The following is a 20,137-nucleotide window of genomic DNA, read 5'->3' as shown; positions in this document are numbered from 1 at the left end:
TCGAAGCCAAGGACAATATTGCCTTTCAATGATCGATAGGACACATCATATCCGTTTCCGTAATTAAATACGGTTGGTGTAAAGATATGATACATTATTGTCATGACAGATTTTTATTTGTCATTCTTAAAATTCGGTCCCCACTTCAACTTGCCAACTTATTTTTTATATTTGATCCCCAACAATTCTTTGCAAAGAATCCGTTAAACAAAAAATAGAAATACAAACAATTGTGTATGCTAAAAAGCTTCATCAAAGCATGTTGGAAGAGACCGACAATGAATTTCTTCAATCAAGGAGAAATGTCCTTGTGGGTCTCATGAGTCTGCATCTTTCGTACAAAACGAATTGAATGAGAAATGAAATGATGGGAGTCACTTCGTTGGAATTCATTGTTTCTCATATGCGGTGATAAAGATATTATAGTATTTGTTTTGATTAATTTATTTTTCTCGTTTTCATTATTCATAAATTTATCAATAAATATCACTTATCTTTTCTCGTAACTGGACAAATAGCACTTACACCCCTTTTTACTTGGATAATATCACTTACCCCCTCTTACCTAGCAAATATATCAAAATACTATAATTACATTTAAATTATTTTTAATTATTAAAAGTCCAACATAACCTTTTGATAATTCAATATTGAAATTGCATTTTGATATCAAGCAGTTTGTGTTTTTTAGTTGTTTGATAAAATTAAAAAAAAAAAAGAGCGAATTTTAATAATTAAAGATAATTTAAATTTTAAGTATGGTATTTTGGTTTTTAACAATTATTTTGATTGAGGATAATTTAGTATTTTAGCTGCTAGGATGATTAAGGGTCTGTTTGGTTATATGAATCTAGAGATTTGAAATATGTGGATTCACAAATGGGAGATTTATACTTGTTTGGTTGTGTGAATTCCTAGATTCATGAAATCTAGAGATTCACGATTTTACACTTTTACATTAAAAACGTGAATATTTAGATTTATGGGTATGAGGTGAAATCCAGAGATTTCACTCCTACTATAAAAATGTTAAACATTTGAACCATAACTCAATAAATGTTTTTCAGGATAAATTTACAAATTTCATTCTAAAGATTCAAGCTAACTAAACAGTTAATTTTGTGAACATGATTCCAGAAATTTGAAGTCTATAGATTTGAAATTTTTAGATTTTTGAAATCTTTAGACTCGAATAAACCAACAGGCCCTAAGGTAATTTAGGGTTTAAATAAAAAAAAATATTTTCAGCCAAGAATATTTTGGGGTTTTAGAAAAATATTTCAGTTCAATTTAATTGAAAAAATTAATAGAGCAAAGGTATCAAAAGTAAGTAATATTATCCAAGTAAGAGGGGGTGTAAGTGCTATTTGTCCAGCTAAGAAGAGAAGTAAATGATATTTATCTTTATATATATATATATATATATATATTGATAAAAATATAAAATTTAAATATTAGCAAATCCAAACTATTCTTTAATTATCTAAATGAATAACACGAATAATGGTATGGTGACATGGCGAACATAAGACAATTCAATAACGAATCTAAGTAGATGCCCTGGTAAGAATGCCATAGCAAAGCGGACGAGATCATAATTCATACATACATTATCTTTTGAATAAATAAAAAAAGAAGAAGAAGAAGAAGAATAAGACGCTTCGACAAAAAAACATTGAAAAAGACGCAACAGTAATATTGACTTTTAAAAAGTGTGTTCAATTTAATTAGTTACTGGTAAATGAAACGTGAAAGCCACAATTCAAGGAAAATGGATTTCCTACTCCTGGCCCCGGGCATCCCGGTTTCAGGCTTTTTCCGGCTGTTGATCACTTCAATGCTGTACATAAAATGACGTAAGTTCTCTGCTATCTATATGATGTCGAAATGACTATTCATTTTGCTTTTCATCTACTCACAAAACACGACAGTTGAAATCGAAATTTTAAATCTGGGGTAGACAGGAGATGCTGTACATTTAATAAGCATTTTGCTTTTCATCTACTTACAAAAGGACAACAAGACAGTTGAAATCAAAATTTTAAATCTGGGGTAGACAGGAGATGCTGAACATTTAATGAACATTCAAGTTCATTTCTCTCCCACTGTACGGACCCCGTCCTCTTGTGAGGTTGCGAGCCCAGAAGCAGGCGGGGGTACGCCTCTACCCGGAAGCAAAGGCTCTTGATTCTGAACGTCACCAGAAGTCAGAATAGAAAGGATAGAGAAAATCACAAGAAGACTTACAACTGAAACGAGAGACCTGATGGACTAGATATACTAGCACGTGTCATCTTGAATCCTCTTTCTTATTTCTTCTGCGGTGGATTAGAAGAATCAGAAGTTTCATAATCTTGAACTCTCTTTTTGATGGAGAGTCCTGGAAGAGAAGATAAAATATTTATAGCTCTTGGGACTGTTCTGGAGGAAGGCTCACGGGTTTTGGTATGGGTGGCAAAGAAATTTCCTGGGAAGAAGTTTTGCATCCTTCATGTTCATCAGCCAGCCCAAGAAATTTGTGTTAGTAAGTTTAGAACCTCAAATGTTCTCTCATCTCTACCTTTCTTTTTCTTTTTATTATTATTACTATTATTTTTTATGACCTTGGTGTTGATTCATACTGTTTCTTTCTTTCTTCTTTTTGGAGCACGGGTTGCTGGAAGAAAGAAAAGTGGGGGGAAACATCCATTTTTTTCTCTCTTTTTTTATCCTTCACAGATAGCTATTTCTGATGGTTCTTTCTGTTTTCTTTTTCTCTGGTTTCCATCAGTGGGCGGGGGATTTAAAGTAGAAGCACTGGACAAGCATCAAGTCAGAGCATTCCGTGAAAAAGAAAGGAAAGAAATGACTGATTTGCTACGTGAATACCATGATATTTGTCGACATGTTGGGGTAATGCTTATTTCATTTCCTTTGAGATCATTTATAATCCACAATAGGTTGAAACATGCCCATTTGAAGGGATTTGATTTGCCAATCAATCATGTTCTTAGTGATTACTAACCCTTAAATACTTCACTGTTACAGGTACAAGCAGAGAAAATATACATTGAAAATGACGATATTGAGCGAGGAATTCTAGACTCCATTGCGCAACATGGAATCAGAAAACTTGTTATGGGAGCAGCATCATTCAGGTACTACTCAGAGTTTGAACCATTCAATACCATTAATATATAAGCATCAAGCAGATTTGTTGCTAGCTATATGTTAAATGGATCAAAGGCTCTCGGGTACCTGAGATGGGTTTTACTAAAATTGATACAACATATGCACTTACTCAAGCTCTTTTACATTTCAGGAGAATGAAAAAGCTAGAGTCCAAGAAAGCAAACATTGTCTACAACGAGGCTCCAGAATCTTGCCATGTTTGGTTTGTCTGCAAAGGCAATCTCATCCTTGAAAGGTATTCTCGTGTGTCTTATTTTCCTTTATTCCTAGATGTTTTGAGTGTCACTGAAAACTTAAAAGGAGGTGGAACCAAACCCTACAGGGAAGGTGTTCAAACGACAAGAAAGTCGCCATCAGTACTAGATAGTCCTGCAAGGCTAATTCGCCAACTAGATGACCAACCAAGAAATGTACAACTTCCCAAGTCTCTAAGTTGTGTTGCTGCCGGTGAGCACTCAATTCAGAATCAAATCCAACGAGCTGTATCTGTTATAAATGACATTCCTTCTGGAGTGAACAGACCATCTCCTTCCCGAGGAAAATCACCAAAACAAACTGAGAAACTTACTAATCCAGTTCAGGATCTATTCCGATCTTTGTTATCACGTAAAATAAAGGATAGCTCAACAAGAAGGGATCAAAAACCATCTTCTTCAGGAACCTCAGCAGGTATGAGTAGTCTTTCTCAGAGTCCAGATCGTTTCGGACTTTCAACGGACAGTTCAGGGTCAAGTTTCAGAGATGATTTGAGTGATTGTGCTTCATCATCGTCGACCAAATATGACGTATGTCTGACCTTTTACTGCGTTATAGGTTTTAATTTGCAGAAGTGGTATCAATCTTTCAACCCCTATATTCCTTTTATTTCATTAAATCAGTTACTCTTTCTTGCATCATCTTCTTCTTTTTTTCGTTGTTTTTTGTGTGTTTTGAAGGTATGAAGTGTTCTTGAAACTAGGATGTTTGTCATTGGAATGTGTGTTTCATTTCTAACTTTTAGAATTAAATTAATTGGGTATGAATTGAATAATTACATCCGCCACAAAGAAGTTACAACATATAAACAAATGAATGGAGTGATCAACTACATGCATAATAGAACCTACCAAATCTATGGTGAGAATATTCAAAAACCTACTAAACTAGAATTCATACAAACGTTAGACAAATAGTAACTATATATGTGGATGCTAAATATCAAGGTTCTGGTTTAATCAAATAAAGACGAATGATATAGAAACCAAGCATTTTACCCAAAAAAAGATAATAGAGACTAGGGGAAAGGGAATGAAATGACAGGAATGTCTCAACAAAATAGCACGGGATTGAAGATAATCTCCTAAACAAGGTCGATCCATTGGGGCAATTCCTATCATAACATGGGAGAGAAGAACACTATTCACGTCACCACCAAACTAGAAGGTAGTCAATATTTGAAACGGATACAAGAATCACAAACGCCCATAACAACTTTCCTAAATGTTATACAAGACAAACTAGAATAACCTCCATAGCGTATTAGGTCTTAGGCCCCAAAGTCTACGGAAGATTCTTCTATCTACAGATAATGGAGGAATCCATGGCCATCTTATCTGTGTCTCCACATCATATCCATTAAGAGTACACCATTAGGATATCATTTGTCATTGTCAAGCCACAAGTTGTTTACGGTTAGGAGTTTCTTCCAGGCCCTAGGCATCATTAGGATAAGTGCTAGTCTAAGAGAATCCAACTTTAAGTATGTTGAATATACCCAAAGTCTAAATGCATTTTTTCAGAAACTATTTCACAGATAAGTTATATGATCCATTCCATGTTAGCTTCCTTCACTCAATGAAAACCCAAACTGCCTTCAATTTTACTTTTCAGAATGTAAAGATTCTACTGTGGTTGACTGTGACAAACCCTATTCAGAAGTTGTAAACATTTCCTAAAACTCGAGCCCTAATTAGGGTAAGAAGAATCTCCAACTCTATCATTCTTCACATGGTATCATCCACCAAAGTATGATCCTTAGGCATCAACTTCTCTCCATCGACATCAGTGGCATCTAATCGAGCTTTCTGTTAGGGATAATTAATGCACAACCACGAACAGAGAAGAACACAAGCAAAGCACACAAGGAAAATTTAACATGGTTCGGCAAAACCTTGCCTACGTCTACCAGAGAAAAAAGAAGTTTCACTATTTCCAGGAAACCACACACCACTCTCACACCCACAAAGTGCTACTCTTTGCTTGCCCCATCCTTATCCTCAGGATGGGTTTCCCAATCCCCTACAGGGATTGATGCCTATAGATTATCCCACAGAGACTATTTATAGGAAAACCTAAAACCCTAATCCCAATATAATTACAATTTTACCCCAGTACTAGTAATTGACCCAAACCCTGTTTCAATTACAAATACAATCTAAAAACCATAATTATATGGACCCACAAAATACAAGACACCCAAACCCAACACTTTCTAGAATGGATCCCCCACACTTAGATCAAAGATAAGAACTATATAAGAATTGATCAAATCATGCTAGAGAAATAAGATCAAACATGCATTCATGAAGATATCCATCATCTCTTTTAGGAAATCAAATATGGAGATCATAGCATCATTGGAATGAATGGAGATTCATTCACAATCTTAAAGAACGTAAAAGAGGCATTTGCATAGACACAATACCATCTTCATAATCACAACTAGAGTAAATTAAATAGCAAGTTAAGAGATTACTAATCTTGAATGAGAGAGACCAAATAGAAACTTGCTAGAATGCTTAAATCAATGATCAACATAGAAAGCTAGAATGGCTAGAATAATGGGAATTCATTCAAAGAGGAACATGTACAGTAGGTTATGCTTAGAAACTGATATGAAACAAGTCTATAATAGGTTAGGACAACAACTACAAGGATGATGAATCATGTTAACAAAACCAATGAAAAACATGGAGAATTGCTTTATGGCTTCAAGGAATGCATAGAGTGATTGGGGATTCACTCTAAGACATAAGGAAATCAGAGAATAGGTAGTTACAGTAGTGTTATACCTTTCTCACAATCAAATCCATAAGCTAGAAGAGTAGAAGAGAGAAATTAGAGAAGATAGAGGTAGAATACTCACCTTGTTAAAGAAGAATCAAAATAGAAACTAGGAGGAATGCTTGAGGATATTCCTTGGCTTGAGGAGGAAGCTCTAGGATTTTTCCCATGTTCTCTAGCAATTGAGAGGCCAAACAATTAGGTTTAACACGAGGTTGCATTATATAGAGGATCCTAAGATCAAAACTTCCAAAAATAATTTATTTTGTTCTCGTAGCTGCCTTGGTCGATGGGATCGACCAAAGGGTCTTCCACCTTCAAATTGCTGAATTTGGATCTCCAGGGTTAAATCCAATCACTTAGACCTTCACCCGACTTAGGAAAAGGTTTGAATTGACTTTCTAGAACCTTCTAAACATATCCACATTGAACTCTGGGTCCCACTTATAGGTCAAACATCCACAAGTCACTTCTTTATCCAATACAAATAGGGTGTCCAGGCTAGGTTTTGGGTTGGATTTCACAATATGACACCACACAATTACTTTACCTAAACATGAATAGAAGAATTAAATGGGAGTTTATGACTCTTGTTTGTTAACAGACACTAAAAATTAAAAATCCCAATCCAGAGATTTAGCGGGACAAGGGAAGGCGTTCTCCAAGTAAGGCTTGCGTAAAACTTTTATTAGGAAGTTTGATGCTACAAATCAAACTGATACAACCATTTTAGCCTTGCTCTACAGAAGATAGATACCCATGGTTTGATCCTTCACAAAAAATTTCAGGGTGAAATTCATAAATAGCATTACTATCCGTGGTGATAAATAATAAATTTCTGGTAATTGAATTCACATGCAACACATTATTAAGATGTAATATACTCCGAGGGGTGTTGAGATGAATATTACCAGTGTGTTGATTGGTAAAGTAGCCTAAACTTAGCCATTCCCAATGTAAGGTTGCAAACCTTGCAAGTGATTTAAACCTGGTGTCATATGGTTATTAGTGGCACCTATATCAGGATGCCAACTACAATCCACAAGACAAATAGGCAAAGTAGTGAGACAATAATTATATAGTTTTCTCTAAGCTTAAAATTTCATCTAGTTTATGGTCGAACCCATATTGAGGGTCCAACCAAGGTCAAACCATTGAAGTCCGGATCAACCAAGTTGTGGACTGACGTGCATACAAAGCATTGTGTACTGATTAAATCATAATCAACCTCCCCAAACTTCGGAGAAGGATTATAGTTAGGGCAAGGAGTCTTAACTAACCGATGGAGTCTAGGTCGAAATCTACAACTAGAGTCCAGATCGAATTCAACAACCACCACACAAGGTAACCCCCTAAGCTATAAATTCCTACACCTTCACCATTATTGGGTATGCAATCTGTAGTTACTCCCTAGCATCTTGTGCTCTACAAACAGTGTTCCTTTCTTCTAAAGTTGTGCGCTTCCATTGATTTGATTGTTGGAGATGTTCCTCGACCAACCCGGTCGAACAAGTTTTTTTGCACAACTTGCACTGCCGAATAGGTTTTTGGAGCAACTTTTTTTGGCACCGGCTATGGGAAACTGATCAAAAAGCCATCATGTGCACTAGATCAGGATTGCTAGTTGGGGAGGACGTGAATAACCAGGATGGAATGAAGGTCAATAAGGAGGACACACCACGAGGAAAAGAAAACCCCTCCTCGTAATGATACCCTTGTAGGTAAATGTAACCAATTTGTGACCATCGATCAATTTAACAAATTACAGAGAAACTTGCTAGAGATAAACGAGTTAATTAGGGCTAGCATTAGTCAACACATAATTCCACCGGGAGCCGACCAACACGGAAATCCTATAAATCTCGATGGAAGGCAGGCCAATAGAGCATCGAAAGAACAAGATGGATGAGCACCACCATCCTGTCAATCTCCACGATCCCCTCAAAGAGATCTAGAAAAAGGAAAAGAGAAGGTCGATGAGAAATCCGACCATCATGTTGGGGCAGTGTCCAAGGACCCTCCTCCAGGAGATGAAGATTTTGAAACTCAAGAAAGTAGTTCTAACCCGATCGATCACTACAAGGGAGGGGATAACAATGAAGTTCTAGCCAAAGGAGCTAATTATGTTGACAGGCGGTTCAAGGATCTTGATGAAAAACTAAAAATGCTGAAAGATTTAGGTAAAGATGCCGTATATTCCCTACTAAAGGACGATCCTTTTGTTCGGACTATTTCGGAAGCAGATATGCCCAAAAACTTTAAGTGCCCAACCTTCACTATGTTTGATGGGACAAGTGCCTAAGACATCATATTATGCACTATAAGTTAGTAATGTCCTCATATAGGCACAATTAAGTAGCCATGTGCCAAATCATTCCATCCCCCTCACTAGAGCAACATCTGAATGGTTTCTAGGACTGAAGAATGGGTCAATTTCGGATTTCAAACACCTTGGTTGAGCCTTCTTGTCACACTTCCAAGGCGATGTCAAGTACAAAGAAGAGAGCAGACACTTTATTCTCAATCAAGCAAGGCCGTTTGGAATCAATCAAGGACTTTCTTCGTAGATTTAACAATCTAACTATTCAGATTGAAAATCTAGACAAAAAGATAGCTTTTCATGCAATTTATCAAGGAGTTAACCATGATTGTCTTCCGAAAATCTCATGTTAGATATGCTAGAAAACTATGTAGACTTGCTTCGACCGATGTCATAGGCAGACTAAAATATAAAAAATATTAAAAAAATCGAGTCTAGGAAGAAGGAGCCGCCACAAAGACAAAAGAAAATAAAGAGAAGCTTCAATAGAGCTGGAGTACCAATGAGACTCTGAACATAAGGCTGGCCGAGTTGAAGAAACAATCCATGGGAGGAACATTCAGTCCTCTAAATGCTAGTCGATCAGAGATCCTGATGCAAATCAAGAGCGAGGGCTTACTCAAATGGTCGAGAAAACTTTACTCGACCTGAAGAGCATGACAAAAGTAAGAATTGTGAATTTCATAAAGATCATGGTCATTGGACTACAAGTGGATGCAATTGAAGGCAGAGATTGAAAACTAGTCTCCCAAGGGCATCTAAAGAAATATCTTCAAACAAAAAAAGAAGCTCCTCAATCAACTCTTGGAGACAAGAAAAGGGAAAGATCGATTAGCAGAGAAAGGCATTGAAGCCCTAGCGAAGACACCGACCAAGGAATGGAGATGATAATTGGAGAAGACATACTTCAATTTAAATAGTGCTTAGTGGTCCAATAGAGGAGTCAGTTAGACAAGCACAGAGAAAAGTACGGTATGTAGGCATTGCTGAAATTGAGAGGTTGGAAGTTAGGTTGTGACAAAACCTATTTACTTTCTCCTCAAAAGACATGCAGGATGTCAAGACTCCCCATGATAATGCTTTGGTAATTAAAGTAATTTTGGCTAGCAATGAAGATCACAGAGTTCTTGTCGATACTGGTTCGTAAGAGAGATATTGTTGCCGGAGGTTTTCAAAAAGCTTACATTAAGCGAGAAAATGCTCATCTCATGTGATGCTCAATTATATGGATTTACAAGATCTTCCACTCGGGCCAAGGGAACAATTAGGTTAGACCTAAGGGTTGGCAAGCATCTATGCAACAAGATCATCCAATCAACCTTCAAGGTTGTTAAGAACTTGTCAGCTTATAATGTCATCTTGGGTCGACCAACTCTCTGTGCCCTAGTAGCTCTATTGTCAACATTGCACATGAAAATGAAGTTCCTGACAAAGAATGGCATTGGTGAATGCAGTACCGACTAGAAATCTAGTCAACAATGTTATGTCAACTATATGAAGAAAAGAGAAAAAACAAATTCTACCATGAAAATAGAGGTTAGAGATGATCGGACGAAGAAGCAAAAGCAGATTGTTGAACCAGTAGAAAAAGTAAAGAGAATCCAGATTAGTTCTAAAAATTATGGTCGGTAAATGATGATCGGTGCCGAACAAGAGACAAATTTTAAGGGCAAATTGACTCAGTTCCTAAAAGAAAACTATGACATCTTTGCATGGTGGGTAGATGATATGCCTGGCATGGATAGATGAGTGGCTGAACATAGATTATGTATTAATCCTCAAGCGATTCCAATTGTTCAAAAAAGAAGAAACTTCTCTATTAAGAAACATAAGGCAATCCGAACAGAGGTCCAAAAGTGGTGAATGTACACTGACTACACGGACCTCAATAAAACTTGTCCAAAAGTCATCTATCCACTTCCAAGGATCGATCTTCTCATAGATGCAACTACCAACCACAAGACGCTCAGCTTTATAGATGCCTACTCTGGGTTTAACCAGATTCTAATGCATGCAGATGATGAAAAGTACATTGCCTTCATGACTAATAGGGATAATTACTACTTTAAAGTAATGCCTTTTGGATTAAATAATGCTAAAGCAACCTACCAACGAGTAGTGAAATTTTTTTGTCAATCAAATTAGTTGAAATATGGAAGTCTATTTGGACAATATGTTGGTAAAGAGCATCTCTAAGACCAACCACATAGCCAACCTAACAGAGGTGTTCGATGTACTTTGAACGTATAGAATGAAGCTCAATCTAGAAAAATGCGCATTTGGAGTTTCATCAGGAGCAAATTTCTAGGTTTTATGTTGTCTCAGAGAGGAATTGGAAGCCAATCTAGAGAAAATGAATGCAATTCAGATATGAAGCCACCAAAAAACATAACAGAAATACAGTGTCCTACATGTCCGGTGGTAGCATTAAAGAGGTTCATTGCTCGGTTAGGAGAAAAATGTTTACCTTTCTTCAAAGTGCTAAAGAATGTCACCAATCACAAGATAGAAATCTGGAACGAAGAATGTCAAAAGGCCTTTGACAAGTTAAATGTAAAACTGTCACACCCTCCATTGCTCATCCCCTTGATTGCTAAGAAAGAGTTACCCTCTAGCTAGTAACATCATTCACTGCCGTCATTGTTGTGCTTGTCCAAGAAGAAGTTACCCTTCTAAACCCAATATATTATATAAGTCATGAGATAGACAAACAAGCACATGCTTTAGTGACAACTGCTCAAAAATTCCTACCATATTTTCATTCTTATCCAATAGCAGTATTGACAAATTTTCCATTGAAGAAAATCTACACCAACCAGACTTAGCTGGTCGACTAGTCACTTGGGCTATTGAGCTTAGCAAACATCAAATTGAGTTTTGACCCCAGCTGGGGCCAAGATTAGCAGACTCTATTGAAGAAACTCAACATCCACAGGATGAGCAGGTGGAAGATGAGCTTGTCCTCAGGCAAGTGAAAAGATGGGTTCTATCTGTAGATGGATCCAATAATGCGCAAGGAAGCGGAATAGGGTTGCTTCTACAAAGCCAAGGAGGATTGAAATAAAATGTGCACTCCATGTCAAATTTAGAACTTTTAATAATGAAGCAGAGTACAAAGCATTGTTGGCTGGCCTCAGACAATGCACCTCAGATTAGCTACATCACTTGGAATCTAGAATTTGGAGATCAAAAGCGACTCACATTCAATTGTGAACAATGTGAATGAAGTATATGAAACAAAAGAAAAGAGAATGGGTAACTATCTCAGTCTGGTTGACCAATATAGACAACACTTCAAAAACTTGCTAATCAAGAAAGTTCTTAGAGCAAAGAATGACTAGGCAGATGCATTATCTCACTTAACCACATAAGTATTAGATATTCCAAAGCTTGTGGTTTATCTAGAGGAATTAAAAAGTCCAAGCATATATGTGGTCGATGAGATGCAAATACAGGTTGAATAGGGCTGGATGGACCAATCATTCACTATCTAGAGCATGACCAGCTTCTAGAAAATAAAAAGGAAGTTCGAACAATCCAACAATGGGCTACTCAGCACACTGTTAGAGAAGGCACAAGAAGTCAACAACCTGGCAACTTCTTCAGTGTTTAGGTTCTCCAGAAGCCAAAAAGGTCTTGAGGAAGATACATGAAGGAATATGTGGAGCACATCTAGGTGCCCGAGCATTAGCAAGATAAAGATCGAGACAAGTATATTTTTGGACAACTATGCAAGAAGATGCTAAAAACTATGTTCAAAGATGTGACAAGTTTTAGGTCCATGCTAATGTATTTCATAGCCATACCATTAACATCAATCTTATCACCAATTCCTTTTTCTTACCATTAACATCAGTCCTATCACCCATTTATTTTTCAAGATGGTGATAGACTTGGTAGGAAAATTGTCAAAAGCTTCAGGAGGAAGAGAGTACCTAGTGGTTGCAATGGATTATTTCACAAAAAATGGGTGGAAGTCGAACTTTTGGCATCAATAAATGCGGACCAGCTGAAGCACTTCATCACACACAATATCATATACAAGTATGGAGTCTTGAAGATAATTGTGTCTGACCACGGGAAGCAATTCAAGAATCCAACTTTTGAAAGATTGGGCAAAGACCAGGGGATCGAGCACCGTCTATTTTTGGTAGCTTACCCTCAGAGCAATGGACAGGTCGAAGTCACTAATCGAACTATGCTCGATGGATTGAAAAAGAGGCTTGACTAGCTAAAAGGAAGATGGGTCGATGAGCTTCCAAGTGTCTTTTTGTCGTACAGAATAACAGCCAGGACGACCATAGGAGAATGTCCATTCAGACTTGCATATGGAGTGGAGGCACGAGTACCGGTTGAAGTACTGGTCAACTCTCTCGAGAAGAAGAATTTGATGAAGAAGCCAACATTGAAGGCATGAAGTCCAACATAGACTTGATTGACAAAGTCAAAGACAAAGCACAATACCGCTTACCAAAGGCGAATTGCTACTTACTACAATGCCAAAGTGAAAATGAGGAAAATTTCTCCTGGAGAAATGGTCCTTCGCCGAATAGTAGCCTCAAATCCGACCAAGTAGGGAAAGTTAGCTCCGAATTGGGAAGGCCTGTACATAGTTATCCAATAGATTGCCCCTGGAGAGTATCACTTGTGTGATCTAGAGACCGTACAAGAAAATCCTTGATCATGGAACACAAGCAATTTAAAGGAATACTATCAGTAGTATGTTTCAAATTTTGTCCTTTCTTTAAGCAATTTTGATTCATCACTTATAAAAGGGTTCATACCTAATATAGTTTTGTGGATCAGCAATACAAATATTAATAGAAATTTCGCTTCTTGAGCAATTCATGATTTCACTTTTTTGTTATGCTGATGAGCAACCCAAGAAATTTAGTTTTTTCATGCAATATTTTCACTTTTTGAGCAATTTCAACTTACCATGCTTGAGGGGAAAGAGGAAAGCTTTCCTGATCATAAAAACATAGCAAATCGAAGGAAGCAATATGATAAAACTTTTGAACAATAAAGAGGAAATTTTCCCGACCATAAGAACATGGTAACATGAAGGAAGCAATATAATAAGAATTTTGACCGAGTAACCCTTCGATCACAAGACTACTGAAGGACAATATGCTCGACCAAAAGAACGACCACTATAAGATGGGAGAGAAACATTAAACTTAAAGAGATGAAAATATTAAAGTTAAAAGGACATTAAAGTTAAAAAGATGAAAACATTAAAGTTAAAAGGATGTTTACACATTACTTCCAGCCAAAGAAACTGACAAAACAAAACAATTGTTCTAGACCAAACCAACCAATAAAACTCAAACAAAAAGAAGAAAATCTCAAGTTTGGTCTTCTGTTTGCTGGTCAAAAGGACTTCCCTAGTCATCATTTACTCTCTTAACTTCCTCATCTTCCCTAACCTCCCTAATTCTCGAAGAGGCACTGGGTTGAGATTCCTCCTAAGGGGTTGGCGCCTAGTCGGAGTCAAGAAAATCCCGAACGTCCACTTCTTTGGCCTGTGGGAAGACCAGCTTGCCTTATGCCCAAACTGGTCGACGGATCTTGAGGTCATCAAATATCCCTAGGTCCATGAAATTCTTGTACCTTTCCAAGTCAAGACCCCAAAACTCTCCAATAATGCTCGAGAAAGCATAATGATGATCATAATTGAATGCTAGCACAACAACCTTTGATATGAATGCTTGACACTTCTTCATCCGAACCCATCGTCGAATAACCTCATGTATCACCTCGTCAAAAATATCTTCTAAGGTAGCCAGGGACAAACAGACAAGTTGCTTAGTCAACTCTTCAACCTTCTTGGTCAACTCCAGCCTCTCTCTATTCGCCGTCTCCAGCTGTTCAACTTTCTTTGCTAGGGTTTTCTTCTTCTGTTCCCTTCCAAAGTCACAACCTTTCCAATAAGTTTGGTTTCTTGACCAATTAATTGTTTATTGGTTGCACAAAAGTTGGACAATTGGTTGTCCTTCTCTTAGTTGATGTACGGCCAAGTGATCCTTGCGGGAGCCTCTAAGCTCCCGCCCAAAGCTTGGGTCAAGCCACAGAGCAACCTAGCAAAGGAAGGTTAGTCGAGCAATAACAAACTTTAAAGAAAAATAGACAAATAATAGTATACGCACTTGGTTGTTACATCGTATGATCTGAGAGGACCAATCCCACAAAGAACTATTGGTCAGTAGGATGGAGCATGGTCGATAACCAGTCACGAGCAATTGCAATTCCATTTTGTTGATTATTGATCATGAAGAAGTCAAGGTTCAATGACCAGCAAGGATGAAGAATAAAAGAGGAATCTAGGTGAAGGTTCCTTAGAGAAGAGTCACTAGGATGGACACTAGGAGAAGGATGAGCAAAGATCGATGGCTTGTTCTCAACTTCCATCACAATTGCATGGGTTCAAAAAGAAGCCCTCTTTTTTTCTGGCCTAGGAGGAAGGTCGGTAGGAACTTTGGACAAACTCCCCCTCTTGTGTGCAGGTTTGGGAGGAGGGGTAGGCTTATCCTTGGTAGATGACTCGACCATTTTGATTTGGTCGAGCATTGGATTTCAGCCTCCTTGATCTCTTCATTTGCTACAAGAGCACACATTTCCGATTTGACCAATACGACAAGCATCAAATAAGGGGTTATAAACCAAACAAATAAAAAAGAGAAAATGATATATAATTACAAAATAAAGGTCACTCACTAGGAAGAAATCCCCAATGGCACAAAATGTTCGTGTACTCTTGACAATACCCAAGGACAGAAAATTGATTCTTATTCTTGGTAGGGAGCTTGAGGATGATCCCTTTGGATTTTCCTCGGCTTTAGTCAAACTTGGAAAGTCGTTTGACCCTTTGGTCGGTCCACTAGTCCAGTAAATTGGGAATGAAGAAGTGGTTGGCAGACGAACAAAGAGGAATTTTGGGTACCATCCTTTTGTGTTGGACGAAAGCATACCAATACTAACAAAGTTTCCTTCCAAGCCACACTAGGAGGACATACGCTTGGAGATATCGAACCATCCATCTTGTTCCTGATTTTTTGCCATAAAAAAAATGAAGGAAAAGAGCATTCCCTAACACACTTGAAAATGAATAAGAATCTCCCTGAACAATGGATGCACAAGAAGTCTAAACCACTCTTTAGAGAATCCTCATACAAGGCAAACTTGTCAAGGCAGGGAGAGTTAACCCTCTCATCATTGGGCGAGACTTGTAAGATGTAGTCTGGAGGAATCTCATACCTCTCACGCAGATAAGCTAGTCGTTCCTCCATCATACTAGAAGGTTGGAATTCAGATCTTGAAGTCGATGGGTCAAAATAAATATGGTCGGGAGTCAAGTGTTTGTTTTGGTCGATAGCATATTCCTCAGGGGTAAAGCGGCCCCTCCACTTCTTTCTCTCAGCCTTAAACTTAGCCCTAGCACTCATCACACACTTACCCCCACCACAGATTATGGAGGGTTGTAGCCAGGCTCGTGTTTGGATTCGTCACTGTCATTACTAGTGGAGTCTTGGACAAACATGGAAGAGGCCTACTCTATTGACCGTTCACTCAACGATTGCTCAGCCTCCTCTGAACGACCACTTCCGGTTTCACTCACGCTAGAGACATGAGTAGACCTTTGTGGCTTTGAAGCCACGGTTTTCACCCTCTTACTAACCATTCTACCAGGAACTACAGTCTAAGTTAGAGGTCTCTAAATTAAGAGACATGAATGCTTAAGGACAACCCAAACCATAGGGAGAGAGAAGAAAGACATTACAAAGACCACAACAAACCACAAAGGAAGAAAAATGCATAAAAGAAAAAGAAAGAAGAATAGAAGTAAGCTCGAATAATGGAAAAACCAGAGGCAAGAAAAGAGAGATAAGGCAAGGGCACTTACTGGTTAGTCACAAAATGAACTAAAAGCAATGAAGGAGGAGCTCAAGGACGCTTGAAAGGACTTGGAGTTGCCTTTGAAAGCTTGGGTTCTGCTCTGATTCTCCAAATACGCGAAGACAAATTGAAATGAGAAAAGAGAGAAAGAAGATGAAGGGTATTTATACCCTTCTTACTGACACATCCAATGGTCTAGATGAGAAACATTTGGACGGTTTAAATCAAACGTCCCTTTAGTTGCCATTTGATGCGCATCCAATGGATAAGATGGGAGACATCTGGACGGTGGATATTTTACACCCTTCAAATTTCAATAACCATTATGACGTGATGCGATAGTATCATCATGGGGCACACGTAGCAGGATTCGAGAAGAGCATGCATCCGTTGGCATGCATCATGGTTGAATCGACATAAATGCAACGGCTCATTGTTCAATAAGGCTGTTCACACTCATCCGACCAAGCCATTAATTGATAAGACCAAAGATTGGAGTAGGGTGTCAAAACCAACCGACGAAAACCGGACCAAATAGGCCCGAAGCCGAACGGCCCACGAAGCAATGGGGGTGGGGAACACCAACGGGGGGGGCGGGGAGCGAAGGGCCCAAACCCGAACCAACTCGTTATAAATAAATAAAATAAAATAAATCTAAATGTAAAAGCCAAGAAAACCCCAAGTTCTATTTGTTTTCTTAATTGTTTGCTTTGGAATATGCAAACAACAAGCGCAAAGCCTTTGCCATTTGGAAGATGGGTTTAGTAAATAAGCAACTGTAGTATCATTTGAAAATCTTTAATGCTTATTTTGATCCATTTATAAGTGTTAAGAAGTGAAAGGAGAATAGGCAAATACAACCCACTAAAACATCAAGATGCTAGATTCTTTGTATATTAGTTCTATAATTTTACTCTTTGTAGAAAAAGAGTTTGGTGAACACCCAACACAAGAGATTGAAGAGAACTAATGCTATATGTGCATGCCGATAAATCCACACATCAACAAAGTACTCAAAACATACCGCAGAAACGAACTCAAACCGAGAAACCCAATGAAACGAGCCAAAGAGCAGCCAACCCAAACGCACCGGCCCAAAAGGACAAAGACAAGGGCCAGTGGGAGGCAGCCCAAAAGGCCCAACCCGAAGGAACCCTAGTGAGGCCGAGCAAGAACACAAGATATTGCTGAACCATAGAGAAGCAAACCCGACCAAGCAAAAGCCAGAGACCAAGACAGGGGGAGATAGGCAAACTCAATTGAGGGTCTGACCAAGGTCGGCCTTAGAAGTCCAAATCGACCAAGTTGTGGACGGTCCATAAATGAACCAATATATATAGGCGACGTGCATACAAAGCATCTTGTAGTGATTGAGTCGTAATCAACTTCGCCGGAGTTTGGAGTAAGGATTATAATCAGGGCAAGGAATCTCAAATAAATGATGAAGTCTAGGTCGAACTCTACAACTGGAGTCCAGGTTGAACTCAACAACCACCGTGCAAGGTAACCTCCTAAGTTATAAATGCGTACACTCACCTTCACCATTGTCAGGTATGCATTCTTTAGTTAAACCCTAACATCCTGAGCTCTGCAACCAGTGTTCCTTTCTTCTAAAGTTGGGTGCGCTTCCACTGACTTGATAGTCCGAGACAATCCTTGACCAACCTGGTTGATCTCATTTTTTTCAGGTTGTCCACTTGAGCTGCCGAACAGGTTTTTGGAGCAACAACTATATTTCTCTCAACCAAGAGAATACTTTCCCCCGAAAGAATATCTTGATAAAAATAAATACATAAAGTAGGATTTTTATATAGAAATTTCTTGTATATCACTTTCAATGAGAGTCAGAAGAAAGGAATCCTCTCACAGGAGAGAGATCTGAAATGTGCACGTCACACGACTGAACAATGATTAATTAGCTTCACTTTGTACAGGAAACAGTATCAGAAGCCTTTAATAAGAATGAGAACAAAGGAACAAACGAACAACTAGAGAGAGGAAGGCAAGAACTCGAAATATTGAAGATGAGGAGGGACCAACTACTGGATGAACTCCGGAATGCTGAGGAACATTCCAATCGAGTGGTAACAGAGTTGGTTGAGAAGAAGGTCTTCTCAGCTGCACACCGGTTGGTAGATTTGCAGAAAGAGCTTGAAGATTTGGAGGAGCAAAGACGAAAGAAAGTGGAAGAGTTTGAAAGCTCACAGAGGCGGCATCAGTTCTTCTCGGTGTTCTCTGCCTTGGATATTGAGGCTGCAACTCTGGGCTTCAGCCCATCAATGAAGATTGGAGAAGGGTCATTTGGGAATGTTTATAGAGGACTCCTTCGACAAACCCCTGTGGCTATTAAGAGGTTTCACTTTCATGGTTTGGAAGGCCAAAGCAGCGCAGATTTCCAACGAGAGGTAAACAATTTTTTAGTCTCATCTGCATGCGACAAGTTATAAGTTGCGTCAGATCAGTAGGTGGAGCGTATTCACTTGTTGTCTCAAGCGTTATGTATTAATTTTTCTGTTTTCAGATTGATGTCTTGAGCAAGGTAAGGCATCCATACCTTGTCACCCTCATTGGAGCCAGCCCTGAAGCTTCTTCACTTGTGTTTGAGCTCCTTACTAATGGTAGCCTCGAAGATCGCCTCAAATGTAAGGATGGAACACCTCCTCTTCCATGGAAAACTCGTATACGTATTGCCAGTGAGATCTGCACAGCCCTCATCTTCCTTCACTCCAACCATCCTCATATCATAGTTCATGGGGATCTCAAACCATCAAATATCCTTCTGGATGAAAACTTAGTATGCAAACTTGGTGATTTTGGGATTGCTAGCTTTATTGCTCGTGATCAAAATTCAACCTCCATAACTACACTATTTCATGAAACTGATCCAAAGGGAACCTTTGCCTACATAGATCCTCAGTTTGCGGCAACTGGGCAGCTAACGGAAATGTCTGACGTTTACTCATTTGGAGTTGTACTGTTGCAGCTTTTGACTGGGAGACCAGCCTTCGGTTTGATACAGAAAGTGCAGTGTGCAATGGTAGAGGGAACTCTTAATGATGTGTTAGATGCCTCAGCAGGTCATTGGCCTTTGGTCGAAGCAAAGAGGCTGGCTCAAATGGCATTGAGGTGTTGTGAGATGGACAGGAAGAACCGTCCAAAACTTGAACCAGAAGTGTGGAAGCTGCTCCGCTTACTGGAGTTTTAACTTTGGAAATGCTGTTATATTATGCCGAGTTGAATTAAATCTATATGATTGTTGTTATATATATATTTATATTGATTGATGGATCGCTTATGTGGGATTAAAACTGAAAGCACTATTCTTACGTGCCAAATATTACTAGTGGCTCACCTTTTAATTACTGGTATCTTACACTTAAGAGGACAAGACTCAACAGATAACATAAAAACAGGAATAGCAGTAGTAACTTGGAAGCACAACCCTGATCGCTGCCCCCAACGCTCGCACCATCTGAGGCGGAGAGGCTCGCCTGGTAGTCTCTCCGCCTCCCGGATCCACCTCTTCTCTTCCTCTCTGTCTATTTCTCCATCTCCTTTCCCGGCTCCACCTCCTCTCTCCCGCCTCCATCTCTCCTGTCTCTACCGCTCCCATCTCCGTTTCCGTCTTCCATCTCCAACTCCCATCTCCGTCTCCTAGCTCCGTCTCCGTCTCGCCTCCCACGCTTCCATCTCCCGTCTCTGCCTCGC

At 38.8% G+C, this 20,137-nt stretch overlaps 1 protein-coding gene across 1 annotated transcript; it reads left to right on the top strand.

Annotated features, from left to right (window-relative positions):
• The first annotated feature begins 1,911 nt into the window (after window positions 1–1,911).
• LOC149012139 (U-box domain-containing protein 33-like) lies at window positions 1,912–19,673 on the top strand. The gene is made up of 7 exons (XM_089158243.1): window positions 1,912–2,524; window positions 2,771–2,892; window positions 3,028–3,137; window positions 3,302–3,406; window positions 3,494–3,956; window positions 18,364–18,834; window positions 18,951–19,673. Exons 1-7 carry the CDS (start codon window positions 2,371–2,373, stop codon window positions 19,632–19,634), a joined length of 2,109 nt encoding a protein of 702 aa, XP_089014369.1. The 5' UTR covers window positions 1,912–2,370; the 3' UTR covers window positions 19,635–19,673.
• The last annotated feature ends 464 nt before the right edge of the window (window positions 19,674–20,137 follow it).

The sequence above is a fragment of the Hakea prostrata genome, chromosome 6 (assembly GCF_041222555.1).
Source record: "Hakea prostrata isolate BN-2017 chromosome 6, UWA_Hpros_2, whole genome shotgun sequence".
Classification (NCBI taxonomy): domain Eukaryota; kingdom Viridiplantae; phylum Streptophyta; class Magnoliopsida; order Proteales; family Proteaceae; genus Hakea; species Hakea prostrata.
Note: the sequence above shows the minus strand (reverse complement) of the source record. Positions and strands in the feature narration are given on the sequence as shown.